This window comes from Physeter macrocephalus, chromosome 1 (genome assembly GCF_002837175.3).
Source record: "Physeter macrocephalus isolate SW-GA chromosome 1, ASM283717v5, whole genome shotgun sequence".
Lineage (NCBI taxonomy): Eukaryota > Metazoa > Chordata > Mammalia > Artiodactyla > Physeteridae > Physeter > Physeter macrocephalus.
Genome location: NC_041214.2, coordinates 76,387,181 through 76,410,749, shown reverse-complemented (window position 1 = coordinate 76,410,749; position 23,569 = coordinate 76,387,181). Strand labels below are relative to the sequence as shown.

At 42.9% G+C, this 23,569-nt stretch overlaps 1 protein-coding gene across 1 annotated transcript in view; it reads left to right on the top strand.

Annotated features, from left to right (window-relative positions):
• Positions 1-23,569, top strand: part of KLHL6 (kelch like family member 6) — a 58,888-nt gene that overhangs the window by 18,964 nt on the left and 16,355 nt on the right. The window contains exons 2-3 of the mRNA XM_007112625.4: positions 1,777-1,942; positions 19,745-20,194. Coding sequence (XP_007112687.1) covers positions 1,777-1,942; positions 19,745-20,194 — 616 coding nt within the window. The remainder of the gene's footprint in view (positions 1-1,776; positions 1,943-19,744; positions 20,195-23,569) is intronic.

Here is a 23,569-nt window from a genome sequence, read left to right as displayed (position 1 = left end):
GTGGCTATTGAGCGTTTGAATTATGGCTAGTCTGGATCGAGATGTACTTTAAGTGTAAGGTATACCTGAGGGATCTTGAAGACTTAGTATGAAAAAAAAGAATGTAAATTTTCTCATTAATAACTAAAAATATCTACTACCTGTTGACATGATAATATTTCTGTATGTATTAGGTTAAATAAAAGATTAAAATTAATTTTATCTCTTATTTTTTATGTAAAAATTATGGTTACTAGAAAATTTTAAATTACACATACAGCTTGCATCATATTTCTATTGGGCAGCTCTGCTCTAGAGACAAACAAAGGGAGGTTTAGGGAGTGAGGTTGTCCGACTCCTCCCAGGAAGACAGGCTGAGCTGGGAAGAAATTGTGTGGTTGCCTCGATGGCAGGGTTCGCTGTGGAATCAGGAGGCAGCCAGGTGAGTGCTTCATGACCTCACTTTACAACATGTGTGGTTCCACAGATGGCTCTGTGCCCCTCTGGCCAAGAGACTTTATGGCTGAAAATACTGGCTTGTAAATCAGTCGTCTGCCCAAATGACACCACTGCTCTTCTGGTTCCAGGCTGGCATTTGTTAACTTTGCAGAATTCACATTTGCTCTCTGTGTCATGCTGTCATATTCTTGTTGGGGAGGGGGAAGAGGCCAGTTGAGAGAGGAGAGAAGAGGAGGGAAAGTGTAGGAAGATTATTATTGATTAAAACAAAGACAGGAAAAAGGACAGAGGGAGACCCAGGGGAGAAGATCTCATGGGCTAAAACAACAGGTTCAAACATCAGCTTGTTGGGGCTTCCCTGGTGGTGCAGTGGTTAAGAATCCGCCTGCCAATGCAGGAGACACAGGTTCAAGCCCTGGTCCGGGAAGATCCCACATGCCGCAGAGCAACGAAGCCCGCGTGCCACAACTACTGAGCCTGCGCTCTAGAGCCCACGAGCCACAACTACTGAGCCCATGAACCACAGCTACTGAAGCCCACGTGCCTAGAGCCCGTGCTCCTCAACAAGAGAAGCCACCGTAATGAGAAGCCCGCGTACCGCAATGAAGAGTAGCCCCTGCTCGCCGCAACTAGAGAAAGCCCGCGCGCAACAAAGACCCAACACAGCCAAAAATAATAAATTAAACAACAAAAAAATCAGCTTGTCAAGTGATTTCTTCCTCTCTTTCTCTCTCTCTTTTCTCAATGTCTTTCTTCCTGACTTTTTGATGTTTGTTCCTGGAAAACCACAGCAGTTACCTTTGTTTTGTAGATGAGGAAATTAGGGGAAAGAAACTGAGGAGTGATTTCCAGAGTTAAATAGGCGGTGAGGCAAAGGGAGTAGGAACAGGATTTAGGGGTATAATCCCTTCTGTGTTGGGGTGGAAGTCCCAGCTCTAGAAAGTACACTCTGTCACCAGCACTCCACCCTGGTGGATACTGCCTCAGTTAGCACAGTTTCTGGGAAAAGGCTTTGGCATCGAAGAATTCCACACTTTAGGCCAATATAAAGGCGCTTTAGATCCTACCAGGTGTGCCAGTAGGGCTCCTGGTGTCCCTTCAGATCTGGGACTGCCTTGGGGACGACACTTGGGCCCAGCAGAGCAGGACACGTTAGTTCAGTAAGCACTCATGGAACGTCTGGTGGGTCCTGGGTGCTGAGGGACAGAGAGCAATCGGCCCGGGTCCCGACCTTGGGAACCTCACTGTCCCATGGGGGCAGACTGGTCTGAAGGGGGTCTGTTTAGATTTGGAACCAAGAGTTACGGTTGGACTCACATTCATATATCTCTCTCCCAGGGCCATGTTCTGCAATGATTTAAAGGAAAAGTATGAGGAGAGGATCATCATCAAAGGGGTCGACGCAGAGACCATGCACACTCTTCTGGACTACACGTACACCAGCAAGGCTCTGATCACCAAGCAGAACGTCCAGCGGGTCCTGGAAGCTGCTAACCTTTTCCAGGTGTGTGAACAAACAGGCCCAGTTCTCTCCTCTGGAGAGAAAAAAGCAGCAATTCTCTGGAGACCTGCCTGGCCTGGCTCCCAGGCCTGTACCTGGGACACACATACACACTTAGCTGGGCTTGTGCTTACTTGAAATTTCCCGGGGAGTGGAGAGCTGAGTCATTGACCCCTTAATGCAATGAATCCAGGGGAGCTTGTTGCCTAGAACCTACACTTGGTTCCTGACTCCAGGAAAAATGACTACAATGTATAGAAGCCTAATTGGAGTGGGGACTGCAGTCACCAATTCATATATGTACCTTCTACTCCTTAGCACAACCCAGGGGGATAGTCACTTTCCCCTACTTTGTGGGTTGGGAAAGCAAGGCACATAGAGAATAAGACACAAGGCTGTGATTTGAACCCTGGGCTTTCTGAGCCCAGGGGCCACATGTATGCCACTATACCATGCAGCCTCTCAGGGAGCAGTGTCTAGATTCCAGGGGAAGCAGGAACTTTGCTGCTCAGCAATTGTGGTGGGGGTGAAAGAAGAGCATTTCTCATGAGGGGTGTCATGGAAGATGAATAGAGAACCCTCAGAATTAAGTTTTATTGTTTGCATTTAACTGTGTTTGTTTCAGTCTGATTATAATAATTATAGTTAGCTTCATAAAATAATTAGGCACACAGATTATGTCAATTGCATCCACAATTATCACAGGAGTTCTAGCTTGAGTTACCATCTTTGCCTAGGTCTAAGATTACACCTTGAGCTCGGTTCCATTGGGTTATGACAGAGATTATCCACTGAGGATGTTGAGATTTATGATAAACAGAGTCCAGGGACAGGCCAGGTCACTCCCAGGGACTGAAGACAAGCATCAGATCTTGTCCATGGTTTGGGAGTTTGGGAGTTGGCATCCTCTTAGATCATCAGTAGGTCAGCAGTTGAAAAGAACAGAAAACAAAGTCTGGGAAGGTGGGGAAAGAGGGGTCTAGGGTCAAGATCTTGGGCAATTGGATTATCTTTGTGAGGCTGGAGTCTAGGCAGGATTTAGGAAGCCCAGCAAGGAAGGGAAAGTGTAAAGAGGGAGAAAAATCAACCATGGAACAGCACTGATGATTCTGAGTAATGGGTTTCTGCAGTGTTAGCCAATTTTGTCTCAGTTTCCTCAGGGCATTTTAAAGATACAGAACAAGTTACTTCCCAAAGGACTGGTCATGCCTTACCTGGCAATGTGGCCAAGTCAGTTACCACCTGTTCACCCAGCCCCTTGTCATTTCTCTCTCCTTATCTGCTTAAACCCTCAGCCTTATTCACTGGCAGGGAAACATCCTTTGTTATGTAGAGGGAGGGTCTCAGCAACCTCATGCTCAACATCCCCAACTCATCGTCTCTACCTACTATTCCACCAGTCTAACTTCAGGGAAATCCTTCTTGTGTTATGGAAGGGACTCTATATAGTTCAGCTTTTATGTTTTTTGGAAATTTCTCTTACAAGGCAAGTATCCCTTCTTCACTGCTTCCCCCCAAAGGACCAATAAGCTTGAGCAGAATCACCCCATTCACCATAATTCAATCAAACCACAGTTGTCATTGTTACCTTCATGCTAATATGCTTTCCTGGGGTCCAGAAAGTGTTGTTGACTTGTCTAAAGATGAACAGGTAACACTGACAATAATAATAGTAATAGCATTTATTGCTTCAAGTACAGTGTCTGACACCAGAGTAGATGCTTGATGAATACAAATTGTATTGAGCACTTACTGTGTGCCTTGAGTGACAGTGTTGGATCTAGTAACAAGGTCTCCTGTTTTTCCCATTAACTGAAAGTATGTCTTATACGATAGGCTGAGGAGATAATGTTGTTTTTAAAATGCAGTTTTTAATATTTATAAATTGTAATAACATTACAAACTCATTTCAGAAAATTAGAAATCCATACAAGCAGAAAGAACATAAAAATTACCTACAACCTCCTTCTATTCAGAGGCAATATGGCAGCTTCCTTAGTATATACACTTCCAGGTCCTTATCTGTGCATTGATTATACAGAGGCAGCTAGCAGGGTGGTAATAGCACAGCTTGGAGCCACACTGCTGGATTTAAATGCCAGCTCCACCACTTATTGGCTGTGTGACTTTGGGTGTATTTCATAATTTTGCTGTGCTCCAGTTTCCTTGTCAGTAAAACAACCAAACCAGGGAATACCAAGGAGACAGAAGATAGGAGAGAGACATGGAAAGGAATCTCCTTCAGAGCCTGCAGAGAGAGCCAACTCTACTGACAACTTGATTTCAGACCTCTGACTACCAAAACTGTGAGAGAATAAATTTCTGGTTGGTTAAATTGCCAAGTTTGTGCTAATTTATTGTGACGGCCATACGAAACTAATGCAAGCTTAAAAAGTAAACTATAGCTAAAAGTCTTAAAATGAAGAAGTAATCTCCTATTCCCACCCCCTCCTTCAGCCTACTCTTCTGGAACAATTACTTTCACATGTTTTTAAATGTTTCTTCTTTTATCTACTTCCAGATTTCTAAATGATTTGTGTACACTGTTATCTCTCGATGCATCAATTTTAGATAACTACTTTTCCCTCTCTCCTCCTGCTCTAATTTTAACTGGTCACTCTCTAGGCCTGTTGCACAGTTGTTATCCTGGGAGTTCCCTTTGCTGTCATCCTGGGAGTTCCTTTTACCTCCTTTCTAAGTTGGATTTTCTCTTCCTGGATCCCATATCTTCTTTCTTGTATACTCCCACATTTTAATGGATCACAATCTTTAATATCTTACAATGAAAGAGTATTTAAGAGACAAATTTTTTGAGACTTAAATGTCTAAAAATATTTTTGTTTTCCTTTCATATTTGATTGATATTTTGCCTGGGTTTAAAATTCAAGGTTGAAAATAATTTTCTTTGACATTTTGAAGGCAGTGCTCTATATTGTTATCTATTATGTACATATTTTGTAAGAATAGGTTACCACTGGACACATGTTTTTTCATCTATTTCATCCATATTGTATTATCATCATTTTTTTTATGTCAATAGATTCGTTTCTGCAACAGCACTTACAATTGCTGTGGGTCTTTTTTCATTCATTATGTTCATTTCTTCTATTGGAAGATTCATGTCTTTCAATTCTGGGAACTTTTCTTGTATTTTCTCTTTGATACTTTCCTTCCAACTCTTTTATCTATTCTCTGCTCTGGAGCTATTATTAGTTAAGTGTCACACCTTCTGAATTTAATTTAATTTTTTTCTTACCTTTTCTTTCCTAATGACCTTTTTGTTTTACTTTCTAGGAGATTTTCTCAACTGTATATTTCAACTCTTCTGTGAGTTTTTAATTTCTGCCACCATATCCTTGCTATTTATTTTAATAGATCCCTATTCTTATTTCTTGGAGACTATTATAATATGTTTGAAGTTTTCTTCTGCCTTCTCTTTCTTTTGAGTTCCTTTACTCTGTGTGTTTGCTTAGGTCTCCAACTTTCATCTTAGAGGGTGTATCAGTTTCCTAGGACTGCTACCATAACAAATTACCACAAACTGGGTGGCTTAAAGCAACAGAAATTTATTCTGTCACAGTTCTGAAGGATAGAAGTCCAAAATCAAAGTGTCAGCAGGGCCATACTCCCTGTGGAGACTCTAACAGAGAATCTGTTCTTTGCCCTCTTCCAGTTTCTGGTGGCTTTTTGGCATCTCTTCACTCCACTCCAATCTCTGCAGTCATGTCGCATTGTCTCCTCCTCTTCTGTGTGTCCTGTGTGTCTGTGTTTTATAAAGATATACATGATTGTATGTAGGGCCCACCAGGTAAGCTTCTCCTCTCATGCTACTTAACCTAGTCATGCCTTGTGCCATATAAAGTAACATTTACTCTTTTGCCATATAAGGTTACAGTCACAGATTCTTGGGATTAAGATGTTGACATATATTTTGGGGAGCCACCATTCAACTACTACAGAGGGTTTCCTCAAATACCCTTGCTATCCAGTCATATTTTATACTGAGGCCTTAACATACTAGGTTCAACTCAGTGCACATGGAGTAGAATGGGAAGCGAGCAGACTAGAGAGTTTTACTAGGGTTATCAGGTGGCCTGCCAGTTTTTTATTTGGGCTCCTCCAATGTCAATAGTTGCTGAACTTTTCCTAGGGCTGTTCAGTTTCTCCAGATAAAGATCGTCAGTCTTTTGCCGGGGGTTATACGACAACTGCATGTATTCTGGACCGGGTACGTAGGTGTGGGTATGTGTGCAAATCTTTGCTTAACCCCTTTATTTTAAGTAAGATGTCCTCATGTGTCTTCTTCAGTTTCTGGTGTCCCTGAGTCCAGAACCTTTCTGGTCTTGTTTCTCCATAGGATAAGTTGTCTTTTCCAGTGGGAGTGGGAGTTGTTAGACTGCAAGAAGTAAGGAGGAGAACCAGGAGGCTTAACTTCTTAAACCAACTCCCTGCTGTCAGCTCCCACCTGTCCTGGTCTTCCTGGTTTGGGGGGACTTTAATATTCCTACTTTTTTGGATTCTTAGGGACAAACTTAGTGTGACCTCTGTCCTCTCAGCAAAGTCACTTACCAGTCTTTATATTGTGTGGTTTGGGGTTACTGATGTCTCTTGGTTTCATTATGGATGGAGTTTGTGTTTCTGTTTCTTGTTCTCCTTTCAGTTTTGGGTGATTTTCCAAGAGACCTATAAAAACCGTTTAGAGAGTAAAGACTCTAATATTTTGTAATACTGTTGCAAATATTTTCCATTGGTAATATGACTCATAATTTTTAGTTATAGTTTTTTAATGTACAAAGCTTAAAACTAGTATTTAGTCAGGTTTATTGATCATTTCTTTGATGGATTTTGCCTTTAGTGTGCCTTTTTTAGAAAGACCTTCCCCATCGCTTGATTATGTACTTACTCATTTATAAGTTCATTTAGTCTTTTTACATCTACAGACTTGATACCTAAATCTTTAATATACCTGGAGATTATTTTGGCATAAAGTTTTGTCTTCTCCGTCTTCTTCTTTTCATTTTCTCCAAGTGGTGAGCTTCAGTGGAGAGTTTAATGAGCTTTAATGAGAGGGATTGAAGAGGAAGATGGAGACAGGATAGAACTACAGCAAGCTTTGTTTATTGTTGATTCTCCTATTCTGGTAATCCCTCACCTCAAAATTTTTCAAATTTTATTTACTTTCTTGGCCAAAAATAGTAGGTTTCTCTCTGAAGCTATTTTATTCATTTTCCTGTGAGTGTTAATTCTTATGAAAATAAAAGGGTACTGTGAGCTTTTGGACATCTGTTTAACTCTCTTTCTGACTGATATTGTTTCTGGACTACTTGCTTTGAAGTCTCAGACATAGAAAACTGGGAATATTTTCATGCCTGAAGGCACCATAAGGGACAGACGTTTATAGGTTGTTGAAATCACTCTGTGGTTTTAAAATATTATTTACTCTTTTGGATGGATAAGACATATGCCCATTCTAAATTCAGAAATATAAGGAGATACAGTGAAACATTTGCCGTCTTCATTCTTAGCTTCCTTTATCCTGTCTTGCTGTCCTTCCTGTTCTATGCACGTACAGTGTATATGTGCATCTATCACTCTCACTCATTGCCTCCATTTTTTAAACACAAATGTTGGCACAGTAAACACTCTTTTTCCGGACGCGCAGGCCCAGTGGCCATGGCTCACGGGCCCAGCCGCTCCGCGGCATGTGGGATCCTCCCGGACCGGGGCACGAACCCGTGTTCCCTGCATCGGCAGGCGGACTCCCAACCACGGCGCCACCAGGGAAGCCCAAACACTCTATTTTGACGTCTTGCTTTATTTGGCTTCACAATAATTTTTGGAGGTTGTTACGGGTCAGCATGTGTAGAGCTGTCTTGTTCTTTTCAATGCTGGATAATATCGTTGGGGACTCTCTAGATGTCAAACATATACAGTTATCTGTAATGGTCTCTTAGAAGGCAGGGTGGTGGAACAGAAAGAACATGGGCTTTGGAGTCAGGCAGAACCTGGGTTTTTATCCCAGTTCAGTCACTTATTTGCTGTGTGGCTGTGGACAAGTTACTTAAATTTTCTGAAACTCAGCTTTCTCATTTGTAAAATTAGGATGACAATAATACCTGCCTTTCAGGGAAAGTGTGCCAGAGTTGGCATTTTATTTTGTCATTTTAGAACCTCCACAGAAGCCAATACCACCTTGGTGGGACTGAAATCAGCGGGAATCAGATTATCTTGGTTTCCCTGCGACATCCAGTAGTAGAGGTTTCTTAATTTTCACACCTTTGATGTGACTCAGCTGCTCTCTCATTTTCTGCTTCTCTTCTCAGGCCTCCTCTTAATCTCTTCCTGTTAAACACTGATTGCTTCTCTCTCAGGATTTCCCAGTCCAGAGAGGCAGAAGGGAGAATTCAGTTGACCAAGCCAATCACCACTATGGCTCTTTGAAAAGAGTTTTCACGTGAGGCCACTTCACGAGTGGCTAGCCTGTTAACACTGATTGCCCTTGGGTCAAGGGCCCATTGGTCCAGTGAGGTATGGCATAGGGCCAGACAGTTTCTTTGGAGGAAATTTTGGGTGTGTCAGGTACTGCATGATCTGCCCACTTGAGGAGATTTGCAGTAACCTGGCTACAATTTAGTAGCCAATTTTGGTGAGGAACATATTTTCTCTAAATAGTTTTTGGGAAGGTAAAAGTAAGAGAAGCACCTAAGAGAAAAGGCCCAAGTAACCTGTTCACATGTGAGGCAGGGATTTTAAGATGATTGTCATCCAGTGGAGGCTCCAGAGAAGCAAATGTCCCTCCCTTGCCTTAACTGGACTTCTAGGCTTCTGAGTTCTAGATAAGCCAGGTACTCAGAAACTACAGATCAGGGCCAATGACTATAAAAACTTGGGCAATTTTTTAATCTTGGAGGACTTTGCCATGTTTGTTTGGGGAAGTTTGCCTTATCTGTTAGTTTCATTTTTATTATTAAAACCTCATGAAAGAATAAGGGCTTGTGAGCTTATCTTCAGGGCAGCAAGAAGGTGTGAGGTCAGGGAGACCATACTCATCCTGCATTTAGTCTTAGATGGAAGGATCCCCAAGATACAGAGCAGCTGGTTAGAAGGGGCTTGGATGAAAAAGGAGGTCAGGCTGAGTCCCTACGGCTGAAGTGAGGAAAGAAAGAGGGATGTCGGAGTGGCAGCCTGATCACCTGGGCCGAGCCTGAGAGGGCCCGTGTGGTGTCTTCACAGCACCCCATGGGGAGGTGATGTAACTTTCATCATGGTGGCAGTCTGAGGGGACTTTGGTGAAAGTCCTGGGATTGCTTATTTTCCTCTTATATCTTTTGCTAATGACAGGATGGATGCTGGTGAGACCTATATGATGAGGTAGCCATGTGGTCAGTGGCTGACTTGATAGCCTGGGTTGGCGTCTTGGCTTCCCAGTACTTGGAACATGGTACATACATGTACCATGTTGAGCCAGTGAATATGTGGTGCTCTTGTTCATCACTAGCTGAATATGAGGACCTGCCATCAAAATTTGCCTGACCTCCTATAACAGGACACTAAGAAGCCCAATTCTGGCTCTTGGAAATGCCATGGGCTAGTAGAGGAGGAAGTATTCCACAGGCTAATACTGACACTTGTTCATTTTTAAGCACCTACTAAGAGCCAGGCACCTAGGTAAAAGTAGGTCCCATTACTGTAAGGTACAGATGAATTTCTGTTCTTTTTTTAATATTCTAATCTTTTATTCTATTTATTTATTTATTTATTTATTTTTGGCTGTGTTGGGTCTTCGTTTCTGTGCGAGGGCTTTCTCTAGTTGCAGCAAGCGGGGGCCACTCTTCATCGTGGTGCGCGGGCCTCTTCACTATCATGGCCTCTCTTGTTGCGGAGCACAGGCTCCAGACGCGCAGGCTCAGTAGTTGTGGCTCATGGGCCTAGTTGCTCCGCGGCATGTGGGATCTTCCCGGACCAGGGCTCGAACCCGTGTCCCCTGCATCGGCAGGCGGATTCTCAACCACTGCGCCACCAGGGAAGCCCGAATTTCTGTTCTTATTGACAGGGACCCACAGATTATGTCTACCCAACATCAGAATAGCCGGTTGATCTAGGCAAGAAAACCAGCCCAATGCTTTCTTTACCACCATCCAGATAAAATCAACCTGTTGCCTATCTGATGCACCCTCTCCCACACATTCCCCTTGTCAATCAGTGATACTGTGTGGCTACTGTGAGTGTTAAGAAATCAGGGTTAATTTCCTGGGTCTACAGGATAGTAACGGTTGCCGTTTTCAGAGTATTTCAGAACAACTATTTTGCCTGTATTATCTCATTTAAAGTGAGGTAGGTATTTTTACCCCCAATTTATAGACGAGGGAAATAAGATTCAACAAGGCTAAGGAAATGCTCAGGGTTTCACGGCTAATGAAAAGGACGAGCCTGAGTTAACTGCTGTGCATAGCCTGTGTGTTCTTCACCACACATACTGCACCCACCCCTCAGAGCGAGGCCTGAAACAAGCCATGATCCTGAAGGCAGCTGGGGCCTTTAGTATGGTGCTCTGTGACCAGCACAGCTGCAAACCCTTTTACCCAACTCCCTCTGGGGAACCTTGGACACTTGGGGTTACCAGGTGTCTCCCCAGTGAGTCTGCTGCCGCCCACAGAGCATCTCTCTTAACTTTGCATTTCTGTGTTTGATCTCAATGTTTGCTCTTTTAAATTTTTAGGCATAACTTACGTTCAGTAAAATGTGCATATCTTAAGTGTACAGCTTGATGATTTTTCTTATATAGGTATAGAACCTTGTAACTACCACCCAGATCAAGCTCTAGAGCATTCCTGATATCTCAAAATGCTCCCTCATGCCCTCCCCAGAAAGTACCTCCCCAGGGGTAACTACTACTCTAGCCATGCCACCATGGATTAGTTTTGCCTGTTTTAAAATTTTGTAGTGTTCTTGAATTCCAATTAGTATAGGGGTCTAAATCTTAGGCTACAAACTCAGGTGTGCAAAAAAAAAAAAAGTGTGATTTAACCTATTATTTTTATTTTTTTGTGTTTTTTTATTTATTATTGAAATACAGTTATAGTGTGTTAGTTTCAAGTATACAGCAAAGTGATTCAGTTATACATGTGTATATATATGTGTATATATGTGTATATTCTTTTTCAGATTCTTTTCCATTATAGGTTATTACAAGATATTGAGTATAGTTCCCTGTGCTATACAGTAGGTCCTTGTTGTTTACCTATTTTATATATAGAAGTGTGTATATGTTAATCCCAAACTCCTAATTTATCTCTCCCCACACCCCCCATCCCCTTTGGTAACCATAAGTTTGTTGTCTATGTCTATGAGTCTATTTCTGTTTTGTAAATAAGTTCATTTGTATCATTTTTTTAGATGCCACATACAAGTGGTATCATATGATATTTGTCTTTCTAAAAACCTATCATTTTTCTAACATTGAACTTAATCTCTATTCTGAGCTTCCCATTCTACCAGTGGCAGAAGCTGTAGTCACCTTAATGACAGCCCACTTCAGGAAAGCCTTATCAGTTCAGGATTTGGGTTGCTTATATTGTTGCAGGGTGCATTTACACAGTGCCAGAACATTGTAGAAAGGGGCATCTGGCTCAGGCTTACCGTGGTCATTTGCATCATTGGTCCATGCTGACGCCTCCTGGAGTGTCTACATTCCCATCGGTCTCTCTCTGTATCATCAGCCCCTTCCCCACTGGCATCAACTGAAAGTCTCCAGTCCCACCTGGTTCTGGCCATCAGTCCTTGCTGGTCATTTTGCATTTTCTTTGTCCTGTTTTCAAGGCCTCTTCAGGTCTGCCAGTCCTCTCAGTATTTCCATGTCCCTCTCAGGGGCAACACAAGAAGCATCCCTTTCCTCTCCTGTGCCAATCTGGAACTGTAGAGAACTCAGAGCAACTGCCCGAGGCCCGCTTTGTCTAGAAACAACACACTCCAGTTTCTCTTCTGCTGTTGCTCTACTGGCCTGCTGCTTTTCTGATTTCATCTCGGAAGTCGGGGTACATGTTCTTTTGTTCTCATATCCACAGCCTCTAAGGGCTTCCAGCATCCCCCTTACTCTGGAGTTCTGGCCTGCATTGAGACAGAGGGACCATCCCAGGGACCCACACCTGCTTCTCACTTCATTACTAGACTCCCCCTTTCTCCTCTCTCTTTCAGGCCTGAGAATTGTTATTTCCTCCAGTGTGGGAAAAGCTGACTCATATATTATCATCCATTCTCCTATTTCTACTGTTTTGGCATAAACTTTTGCACACACTCTTTAGGATTCTGGATTTTGAAGGTCAAAGGGCCCAGTTATTACCACTAATCAGTGTTTCAAAACTATTTTTCTAGTGCAAGTTCTAAAAGTGTATTTAGAAACATAAAAGCCAAAATTGTCTTCTTTCATCTACCCTTTCACCCTTCCCTGAGTAAGTAAGCCTGGAATGCCCTAGTTGCCGTTTATAGATTGTGGAATAAGGAAGTGGGATGTGGGGGTTTAGCTGTAATACAATCCGTGTTGCTACCAGATTCTGACTTTTTCTGCTATCTAACTACCACAAATTACTGAGTATCTGCTATGTTCAAGGCACTTTGTGAGACACTATCAGGGGGAAATAAAGATAAAAATTTTTAATATAGATCACATTTAAGTAGCAATTTATCAGGTTCTTTCCCCTACATGATCCCATTTGATATTGACAGTATTTCTGAGAGTGAACAAGCCATACCCTCCTAATGAGCCTGTAAGGTGGGTTTATTATTCCCAACACTTTCCAGATGAGGAGACTGTGGCTCAGAGAGAGTCCAGCTCATCAAGTGGTGGAGCTTTGATCTGGGGTCTAAACCCAGAACTTCTGGCTCCTGTACCTGCCTCCATTTACTACCCTTGAAGCCTCAAAAACAAGGAGTCCCAATGAGCTTCCAGACCCCAAGGCAGAATGTAGAAATTGAGAAATTTCTGGCTCTGAAGGAGGTGGACTTCATAGAATGGGTAGGATTTCAACAAGTGGCAACTGGGTTTGGGGAAACGTATTCCAGGCAGAAGGAACTCGTAAGCAAAGACTTAAGGTTTCACCTTCTCTACCTGCTACCCCACCTATTGCAGCTGTCTGCGTTCATAGACCTGCTTCTCAGGACTTGGCTCCTGCTTAGGTACGTTCTTCTGTGCCCTACACACGTGTCCACACACACTCACACACACACGCACTCATACTCAATTCCCCAACATCCTGAGCCTCAACCACGTCCCAGACACAATCATTCTATTTAAGCCTTACAATTATATCTCTCCCTGGCCTTCACCCTCTCCCTGAGCTGAGTCACTAAGCCGCAGCTGTGACTTGCCCCTTGAATCTTAGTGTGACCCACATGTATCCCCTTGAATCTTAGTGTAGCCCACATATATACCCTGTTGCACCCTGCTAGCCTGTTGGGGCCCCCACTATGTCCTCTGAGAACTCAGGGGCTGTCTGTTGCCTGAGTCTCTACCAAACTTGCCACACCCTTGGGCACTGCCCCTCCCCTTTCCCTCTGATTCCACTTCTGAGGTAGGTGCACCTCTAAGTGCCCCAGTCCCCCAGCACCTGCCCCCCTTAGTGAATGGGCCTTTCGCAGGTCTTAGCTCTTTCCTCTTCTGCCCACCCTGTATAGCTTCCAGGAACCAGCAGACCTTTCAGTCAAGTCTAGAGGAAGCACTGAAAGTCTGGAGGGAGCAGAGGCCATCCGAGGGGTGGGAGAGTGTATTCCCACAGAGTCAGAGGCGGGTGTCTGGCTTGAGAGGGAGGGAGAGGCAAAGGTGGAAGATTAGGATCAGTGGTAATTTACAATTTGGATGAAGACCCCTCTTTAATACCAATACAGACCTCACAAGAGGATGGCTTTACGTTTAGTATCTATTGTCTGGGAAGACAAAAATAGTGACACAAGTTCACAATGAATTCAGAAACACTCTCAAATAAATTTGAATTTTATTCATTTCATCAACAGCTAACACACTCTTCACATATACTGATTTGTTGGGACTTGAAGGTAAGAATATCAATGTCTTTATAGACCCTTTGCAAGAACTCCAAGGCCACGTAGGGACTATGGTCAATGGAATTCCTGATTTGGACCAAAATAGTACTTCAGTTATTCTGGAGTGGAAGGAACCTCTAGTGAGATGTGGAATTACAGTGGTGAAGTTCTTTAGGACGCCTGGTTTTGGAGAGCATAAAGGGAAGCAGAAGAGGGGTAGTAGAGATGGGGAGGGAGGGGTGCACTCTCTTCGAGGCAGACGTTTCTCATGGGAACTGCAGCCATGTTTCAAGTGGTTTCTTTGACTGTATTTTTAGTCTCCCTGTTAGAGTCAGGTGCCTGGGTGTAAATTTTTACTCACATGTTCTCCCAAATAGGAAGTTAACTATCTGTTCCCATTATCTATCATCACTCAGCTTTAATAAACAAGTTCATGTGTCATTGGAATAGGCTGAGACAGAAAACTTACCCTAAAGTCCTAAATAATCTTAAATATGAAGAAGAAAAACCAGATTTTTTTTTTTTGGGTTTTTTTTTTTTGCGGTACGCGGGCCTCTCACTGTTGTGGCCTCTCCCGTTGCGGAGCACAGGCTCCGGACGCGCAGGCTCAGCGGCCATGGCTCACGGGCCCAGCCGCTCCGCGGCATGTGGGATCTTCCCGGACCGGGGCACGAACTCGTGCCCCCTGCATCGGCAGGCGGATTCTCAACCACCAGGGAAGCCCCCAAACCAGATATTTTTAAAGAGAACAAGTTCTTGTCCCCATGACTGCCCTGCACATCAGCAGTTTCCCAGCCATTGGTTGGAATCCCATGATGCTGCCCTACACAACCCTCACACTCAAAAGTGTTTATTGAAGCATATTTTGGAGGGAATGTAGGCAACTTGGAGAACCCCCACTCACCGTTCTCCTCATAAGGCCTCTTCAGACTCTCCTGCAATTTTGTTAGCTCAACAATGCAACAGTCACAAAGGCAAGGTGATGCTCGGTGAGAAAAATTAGCCAGGTGATCTCCAGTATCACTTCTACCACCCACCAGCTGTGTGACCTTGGGCAACACACTCAACTCTTTGAATTCTCTATTTCCTCCTCTGTACAAATGGCAATATTAATACCTACTTAAAATATATTCATTAAAAAATAAAATTTATTCGTTAAACAAAATAATGGATGGGAAATTGTCTAGTACAGATCTTGGTACCTACTAGGTATCTGAAAAATATTTTCTTTCTCTCTCTCTCCTTCCCTTCTTTCTCTCCTTTTGCCAGAGTTTGTGCTAGGTGCTGCTGGAAATAAAAACACACGGATGACCTAGAACCTGCCCTTGAGATGCTTGACCATAGTACAAGGCAGGACAGTGTTCTGCTAGAGGGGCAAGTGAGTTGCCTAGTAGAGCCCAGAGGAGGGAGGAATTGATTCCATGTTGGGCAGTTGAAGAAACCATGAAGGAGGAAGTGGCTTTTCAGAAAGAACTTCATGAATAGGTAGGATTTCTCCACTTCTTTTCCCTTCACTTCTCTTCCATTCCCCTTCTTCCTTCTTAACCAAGTATCGACCCAGAATTTAAAATGTCCAGAGGCAGGGAAGGCTCAAAGCACAGTCTGATTAAGACTCTGGCTCTGTGTCTTTCTGGTCCTTCGGGTTGGCTCTCCCTCTTGTATTGGCTTTGTCCTCTGGTGGATGGATACCAGAGAGCCACCCAGTGTCTCCTGCAAACACAATTCCCAGAAAAATGTCACTTGTGCAAACAAATGTTTGCATACAATGTAGGGGTTCATAAACTCTCTGGAGCATCCGTTGGTCCCAGATCTAACAACTCTGAATGAAGGAAACAGCCCTGTGTAGATAAAGTGATGGCCATGATACTCATTCTTCCTTCCTTTTGAGGTAAACTTAAAAGGGGAGTTCTCAGTTGTAATTAGGATAAGCTATCCTGAGTCCTTTCTTTAAAAGTGGGGCCCCAGAGTCAGACTTGCTTGGGTGAGGAAAGCAGGATTTTAGCAGGTAGTGATGAGGGACAATGGTAGTCCTGGCTGAGGAAATGGTGTGAGCATAGACAAGCACTGTGACAGGTGAGCTTAGGGGCTATTTGGAGAAGGTGAGTAGACAAGTGTGACTCCATCAGGGAGAGTCCCAGTGCTGACTTAGAGCCACACTGGGCACAGCTTGAGGGGTAGGAGTGGACTTTCTCAGTCCGGGCAGTGGAATCACGGAACTGTTACATAGTGTTTATCCTAGCTGTAACTCTACACATTCCATGTGATTATTTGATTCCTGCTTGCCTCCCACACTGGTCTACCTTCTCCTATGAGCACAGGCACTGTGTCTCTTTCTGCTCACCTCTGTACCCCCAGCCCTGGTTGAGGGCCTATGATCTAATAATGCTCAATACATATTAGGGAAAAGAACAGGTGGATGAATGGTTTCTGAGTGGGGAGAGACACGTCTGGGTCACTGTTGTTCACATGTGTGAGCTTTGGTATTTGATTTTATTCTCCTTCCTTGTTCCCTTCTTTGCTCATTGGTGGTTATCACACAGGGGTAGCAAGTGGCATCTTATCAGCCAGGCCTTCCTCGGTCTGGACAGATCAGACCATCTGAGTTTTCCAGTGAAGTGTGCAAATGACCCTCGGCATCTGCCAAGCCCTTGTCCCGTGCACACACTATTTGACCGGAGGCAACTTGAAATAATGTAAAAACATACATTTTTGGACTGAGAACGACTATTTCCAATTTTAGCTCTACCTCTCATTGTAAGTCTCTGAGGAAATTACCTCACTTCTCTGAATCTTTTCCTCATCTATAAAACAGCAATGATAATAAATATCTACTTTATAGTATTGTTGTATTTAATGAGCTGGTTAGGCTGGCACATAGTATGTGCTCTTTTTTTTTTTTACATTTTATTTTATTTTCTCATTGTGTACTTGAAAATCACAAGAAAGTATTTATTTTATTTTTTCCTGATTTTAAAAGCAACTTCATGCTCAGTGTAGAAAACTTGGTCTGTACAGCAAGAAAACTTGGTCTGTTTTTAGCAAGGTCTAAAAAACAAATTACTGTAATAACTTTATCTACAAAACTCTATTGAGATAACCACTATTAGCATTTTGATGTATTCCCTTCTAGTATTTTCTCTACTTGTGAGAAATGTCATTTATTTTAAATAGATAATTCCTCCACATGGCAACCAATTGGAGGGGGTACAAAAAGGTAAACAGTGAAAAGTAATTCTCCCTCTCTACCCTCACTCCGCCCACCAGTTCCACTTCCCAGAGGCAACCTTGTTACCAGGTTCTTAGGTGGCCTCCCAGAGACAGTCTACATATTTAGAAAATCTCTTTGATTTTCATATCATCTTTCTCTCAGGCAAATGCTGGCAAGGCGTACCTGCCGTTTTGCTCTGGAGGCTGCCAACTAAGTGAGTTCCCTTTCAGCCCTCATGATGTCTCTGTGGGCAGAGCCGCAGAGGGCTCTGGTTACAGCTTCTGAGGGCTCAGCGAGCCTTGGTCTCGGTTTTATATTTTTACTCTTTGAACTGAAAATCTGCAAACAACTAAACAGGTGTTAGATTTCTCAGTCTCAACTGTTTCCTCAGTTGCTCATGCGAGGAGCAGATCTGCAGGCCGTTGGGGCCAGCACACAGGGTGGTCTGAGGCAGAATTTAGGCTTTCTCCAACACTGACCATCAGGTCAGCGTTTTCTGAATTGACAATTGAAAAGTGTGGTCTGACAGGGTAAGATAATATTTTGCAATTGGGATTGATACCCCCCATATTAGGGACGTGTGCCCCCTAGAATGCTCTGGAGTGAAGAACAAAGCCTAAGTCAATATGGTCCACCCTAAGACCAGTCCTGTCCCCTCCCTTCAGGCCCCATAACCCTACCACCACCAGCTCCTGTCATTAGAGTTTCTCCTCTGCAGGCTGCACCCTCCCACTTGGTCAGGTCTGCCCGTCTGTACTCTCAGTAGGCCCCGTCTTCAAACCAGCCCTCCCCAACAGGCCCTGTCCCCTCAGCCCCCTCTTTCCATCCTTCTTCTAACTGATCAAACCAAGAACATTGAGAACTTGACCCTCTAAAGGGCCCAGTGGACAAGGAGGGAAGGTAGGAAGTTAAACTCTTTCAAAGCTAAGCTCCAGAGAGCAGCAACTAGAATGGACAGGTGCATTTGAGACATCTCATCTGTAAAATGAGTATTAAATAATATGATGAATCCAAAAGGGCTTTGTAAGCTGTAAAGTGCTATATACACATACGGGACTCATATTCTTATGAAGATGATGATAATTTAAAAATAAGTCATAGAAGCCAATCAATTTTACAAATTAATTTTTTATTACGAAAGTGTGACTTATTCATTTTAGAAGATTTTAAAAGTATATAAACAAACAAAACAAGAGAAAAAAATCTCAGAACTTCCCTGGCAGTCCAGTGGTTAAGACTCCATGCTTCCAATGAAGGGGGCACAGGTTCGATCCCTGGTCGGGGAACTGAGATCCCACATGCTGCCCTGCTCGGCCAAATAAATAAATAAATAAGTAAAAGAGAAAAGGGAAAAAAAGAAAAAAAAATCTTTTAGTGTTATTACAGAGTGTGGTGCCTTGTATTATTTATACAGTATATTCCATCTATACCTATGGGACCTGTTTCTGCGGAAGGATTATTGTTGCCTTAACAACAAATTTTGCCCCGTGACTTACTCTGGCCAGTTAAGTGTGAGTGGAAATGGCATGTGCCACCTCTGAGCAAAAGTTTTAAGAGCCTTTGTGTGGTTTGCCATCTTTTTTCTCCTTCTGTCGCAAAACTGGCATGTCAAGAGCTTTTCCATCATCCTTGGTCTTGGACTGAAGAGCCCTGTGAGCCCTGTAATGTGAGTGAGAAATAACATTTATTATTGTGAGCCCGTGAGATTTGAGGGTTGTTTGTTACTGCAGCATAATTTGTCCCAAGATACCTGATACACAGAGATAACAACTGTTAATATTTTGGTTTATATCCTTCAGTCTTTTTTTATGCCTATATTCAATATATATTTTTCTTTATAAAAAGAGGATCATAATGTATGTATAATTTTGTGAAGTGCCTTCTCATTTCACCTGAAAATATTTCAGTATATAGCTCCAAAAGTTGAGTTTTCTTTAAGCATAACCACAACATGATTACCACACTTAGAATTAATAATAATTGCTTCATATCACCAAATGTTGGTCACTGTAAACATTTCTCTTCTAAGATTTTGTTTAAATCAGGGATCCAAATAAGCTGCATACTTTGTAGTAGGTTTATATATCTTTTAAATCTCTTTTCGTGCTTCGGCTCTCCCTCCCTGCCCCACCCCCCTTTTTCTCTTTCCCCTTTTGATGTATTTGTTGAAGAAACTGAACTGGTTGCTCTGTAGAGTTTCCCACAGTCTGGGTTTTGCTGATTGTATTCGCATGGTGTCATTTAACATGTTCCTCTTTCCCCTATGTTTCCTGTGAATTGCTGATTAAATCTAGACACTTGATCAAGATTCAGTGAATGGATTTTTCAACTCAATACATTATGAACATTTTCCATGTCATTTAATATTCTTCTACAAAATGCTTTCTTAATGACCATAGAGCTGTCAAAAATATGAATGTATTTTCATTTATTTAGCTAGTCCTCTATTGTGGGTCACTTAGGTTGTTTCTAAATTTTTGCTACTACACACAATTCACTGATAAACCTCCTTGTGGACTAGTCATTTTCTGGCCTGATTTGCTGCCCTTCTGTTCTCCTAGTTCCTGCGGATGGTGGATGCCTGTGCGAGCTTCCTCACAGAAGCCTTGAACCCAGAAAACTGTGTTGGAATACTGAGGCTGGCAGACACACATTCCTTGGACAGTCTAAAGAAGCAGGTTCAAAGTTACATCATCCAGAACTTTGTGCAGATTCTGAACTCCGAAGAGTTCCTTGAACTTCCTGTGGATACTCTGTACCACATCTTGAAGAGCGATGACCTTTATGTGACAGAAGAGTCTCAGGTGTTTGAGACTGTGATGAGCTGGGTCAGGCACAAACAGTCAGAACGACTCTGCTTGCTTCCCTATGTCCTGGAGAACGTGCGTTTGCCGCTTCTGGACCCATGGTACTTTGTGGAGATGGTGGAAGCGGATCCTCTCATCAGGCAATGCCCAGAGGTCTTCCCGCTGCTACAGGAAGCCAGGATGTACCACCTTTCTGGCAATGAGGTGAGTTAATGATGAGAGATGTCGTATATAACCAGCGAAGTGAAGGAATTAGCAGACCTCTCAGAGATACAGGTGAGACTGGCTCACAAATCTTTAGGGCATCAAGAAGTAGATGCTATAGATGTTTATAGTTTGAGTCAGGCAGTTCCAGAAGCCCTGGATTTCTGATCTGTAAAATGCCGATAATACTACATGGTAGACAGCTACTGAGAGAATTAGGTGAGGTCTGGAAATCACCCAGCACCATGCCTGGCACATCCTTCCTCTTTCCGGTTGTGTAAGGGTGGGAGTTTGGTGGGGGAGACACACACATGAAGGGAGTGTGCCCTGTCCAGTCGCCATTCCACAGGGCTGCTGCTTTCCCAGTTTGTCCACTCTGGGGAAACCTTGAGACTCTTATATCTCCCCTGACATTACCTAGGTTCAGACTCTCATTATTTCCTTCCTGAACCTCTGAGAATTCCTCAAAACTCAGCTTTCTGCCCCCAATCTGGCCGCCCTGCAATTCATTCATCAGCTGGATGATCTAAAACTCAAGCCTAATCATTTCACTCCTGGGCTTAGCCTCTTCCCTGGCTCCCCACCACTTTCAGGATAAAGCCCACACTTCTGCCTAAACTCTCTGAGCCTGGCCTCCTGCTCGCTGCTCTAGTGTCATCTGCAACCTCTCTCTCCTGCTACAGTCTGAGTGCACTGCCTGTAATTCCCCAAAGTGGACGTGCTTTTTCAGCCTTCATGCTAATGCAGGTGCTGCTCAAATGACTTTTTCCTCTTCTTCATCTAGTTCACTTCTGCTCCAGCTTCAAAACTCAGTTTAAGCATCACCTTCTCCAGAGGCCTCTGTCAGTCTCATAGCACTGGAGCATTGCTCTATCATAGCACCATCCACTGCATGTTAACCATTGAATTCCTCATCTGTAAATATCTCTAGACAGGGAGGTTGTTATGGTAGGAAATATGTCTTATTGGACTTTTCATCCAGACCTTAGGAGAGTCCTTGGTATATAGCAAGGGATTCGTTAATGTTTGTTGAATGAATAAATGGGTTCCAAGATGGTGAATAAACATATCATTTGTATCTACCCGGTTCTCCTTAACAATTCCTGAAGAAATGTTATATTCAGAACTTTATAAAGACAAGAATAGGCTTAGTGGAGAGGAACAAAATAATCATTAAGTAATGATAGAGGGACAGTTTGTTACGTTTGTACACATGAACAGCCACACGTATACCACTATACAATGGTTCTGAGGTTGGCTACCAAGCCTTCTTCATTAGGCCATTGGTAGAAATATTAGCCAAAATAGTTTAGGAATTGTCTTTCAGAGACCCCTTGGGAGCCCCTTCTTTTCTGTCTGTCCTTTTCTAGTTCTGTGTTATCCTCAGATCCATTGTCACTTATTCACTCTGCAAACACATCCTTAAATGTTTGGTAGAATTTATCAGTGATGCTATCAGAACCAGGAGGAATTTTTTGTGTATGTGAGAAGGTTTTAAACTTCAAACTACAAATTGTATTTCTTTAATAGCTATATAGATACAGGAGGCTATTCACATTATCTATTTCTTCTAGAATGAGCTTTGGTAGTTTGTATATTTCAAAGAATTTTCCATTTCATAGAAGTTGCTGAATTTATTGGCATAAAGTTCACAGTAGTCCCTTATTATCCTTTTTAATATCTGTAGAATCTTTAGTGATGTCATAGCACTCATTCCAGATATTGGTAATTTGTGTCTCCTTTTTTCTCCTGATCAGTCTGGTTAGAGGTTTATCAATTGTATTGATTTTCTCAAAGAACCAGCTTCTGGTTTCACTTGACTTTCTCTACTGTCTTTACATTTTCTATTCCATTTATTTCTACCTTAATCTTGACTACTTCCTTCTGCTTACCTCAGGTTGAATTTTCTCTTCCTTTTCTAGTTTTTTAGGGTGGAAATAAAGGTCACTAACTTGAGATTTTTTTTTCTAATATTGTCATTAGTGCTATAATTTCATATGCTATACTTTCATTCTTCACAAATAAATCCTGAACACCAACTATATGCCAGACATGGCACCAAGCACCACAAAACAGTCTCTACCTTAGTAAACTTATGGTCTTTCAGAGAAGACAGGACACTAAGCAAATGAAGGGTGATGAGCAGACTGATAGAGGAAGACCAGATAACCACAAGGGTCCTATGCTGGATATGTGGGTCACTGGCAGGTGGCTCAGCACTGAGAAAGCGCTCATATTCCTGAAGACAAGATCAATCTCTGCAACTGCTCTCAGTTCAGCATTTAAAGTACAGTCTTGGGGCTTCCCTGGTGGTGCAGTGGTTAAGAATCCACCTGCCAATGCAGGGGACACGGGTTCGAGCCCTGGTCCGGGAAGATCCCACATGCCGTGGAGCAACTAAGCCCATGAACCACATCTACTGAGCCCACAAGCCACAAGGACTGAAGCCTGCGCATCTAGAGCTTGTGCTCCGCAACAAGAGAAGCCACTGCAATGAGAAGCCTGCGCACCGCAACAAAGAGTAGCCTCTGCTCACCACAACTAGAGAAAGCCTGCGCACAGCAACAAAGACCCAACACAGCCAAAAGTAAATAAAATAAAATAAATAATTTTTTTAAAAAACTTAAAAAAAACACCCAAAGTACAGGGTCTTGATCAACTGTACTTCCAACATTCTTGCTATTTTTGTTTCATGCTTCCCATTTCCTAACTCCCTGAAATGCAGGTGATAAAGGCTTTCCTCTTATATAAAATGTCCCCACTATGTCTTCTGCAAAACTGCTGCTATGGAATATCTTCTCTGCCTTTTGTATTTGCAGTGGGGTGGGGGTGGGGGAGTGGGATTTGGATTTAGGAGGAGAGAGAATTCTGATAACTAGAAAATGTCAAGAACTTGAGCTCCCTGTCAGGCAGACCTGGGCTTTAGTCTTGACTGTGCAATTTACCTACAGTGTGACCTTGGGCAAGCTACTTAGCTGCTGTAAGGCTCAGTCCTTGTAACATGGGGAAGAAAATATCTACCAACTGATAGAATTGTTTTGAGAATTAAATAAGATAATGAATGAGATGTGCTAGCACAGTGTCTGGCACATGATAAGTGCCCCAGAAATAAAGACTGTTCTATTCTCACTCAGTTCCTTTATGGTACTCTATTTCCCACAATCAAGCATTTTCTTTCTCTGAGGCTAAAATCTCTCTTTTCATTGTGTCCTAGTTTTTTTTCTGCCTTATTGTCCCAAATCCTGCTCAGGGTATTTTCTCATCCTCATTTTTTTTTTTTTTTTTTTTTTGCGGTACATGGGCCTCTCACTGTTGTGGCCTCTCCCGTTGCAGAGCACAGGCTCGGGACACGCAGGCTCAGCGGCCATGGCTCAC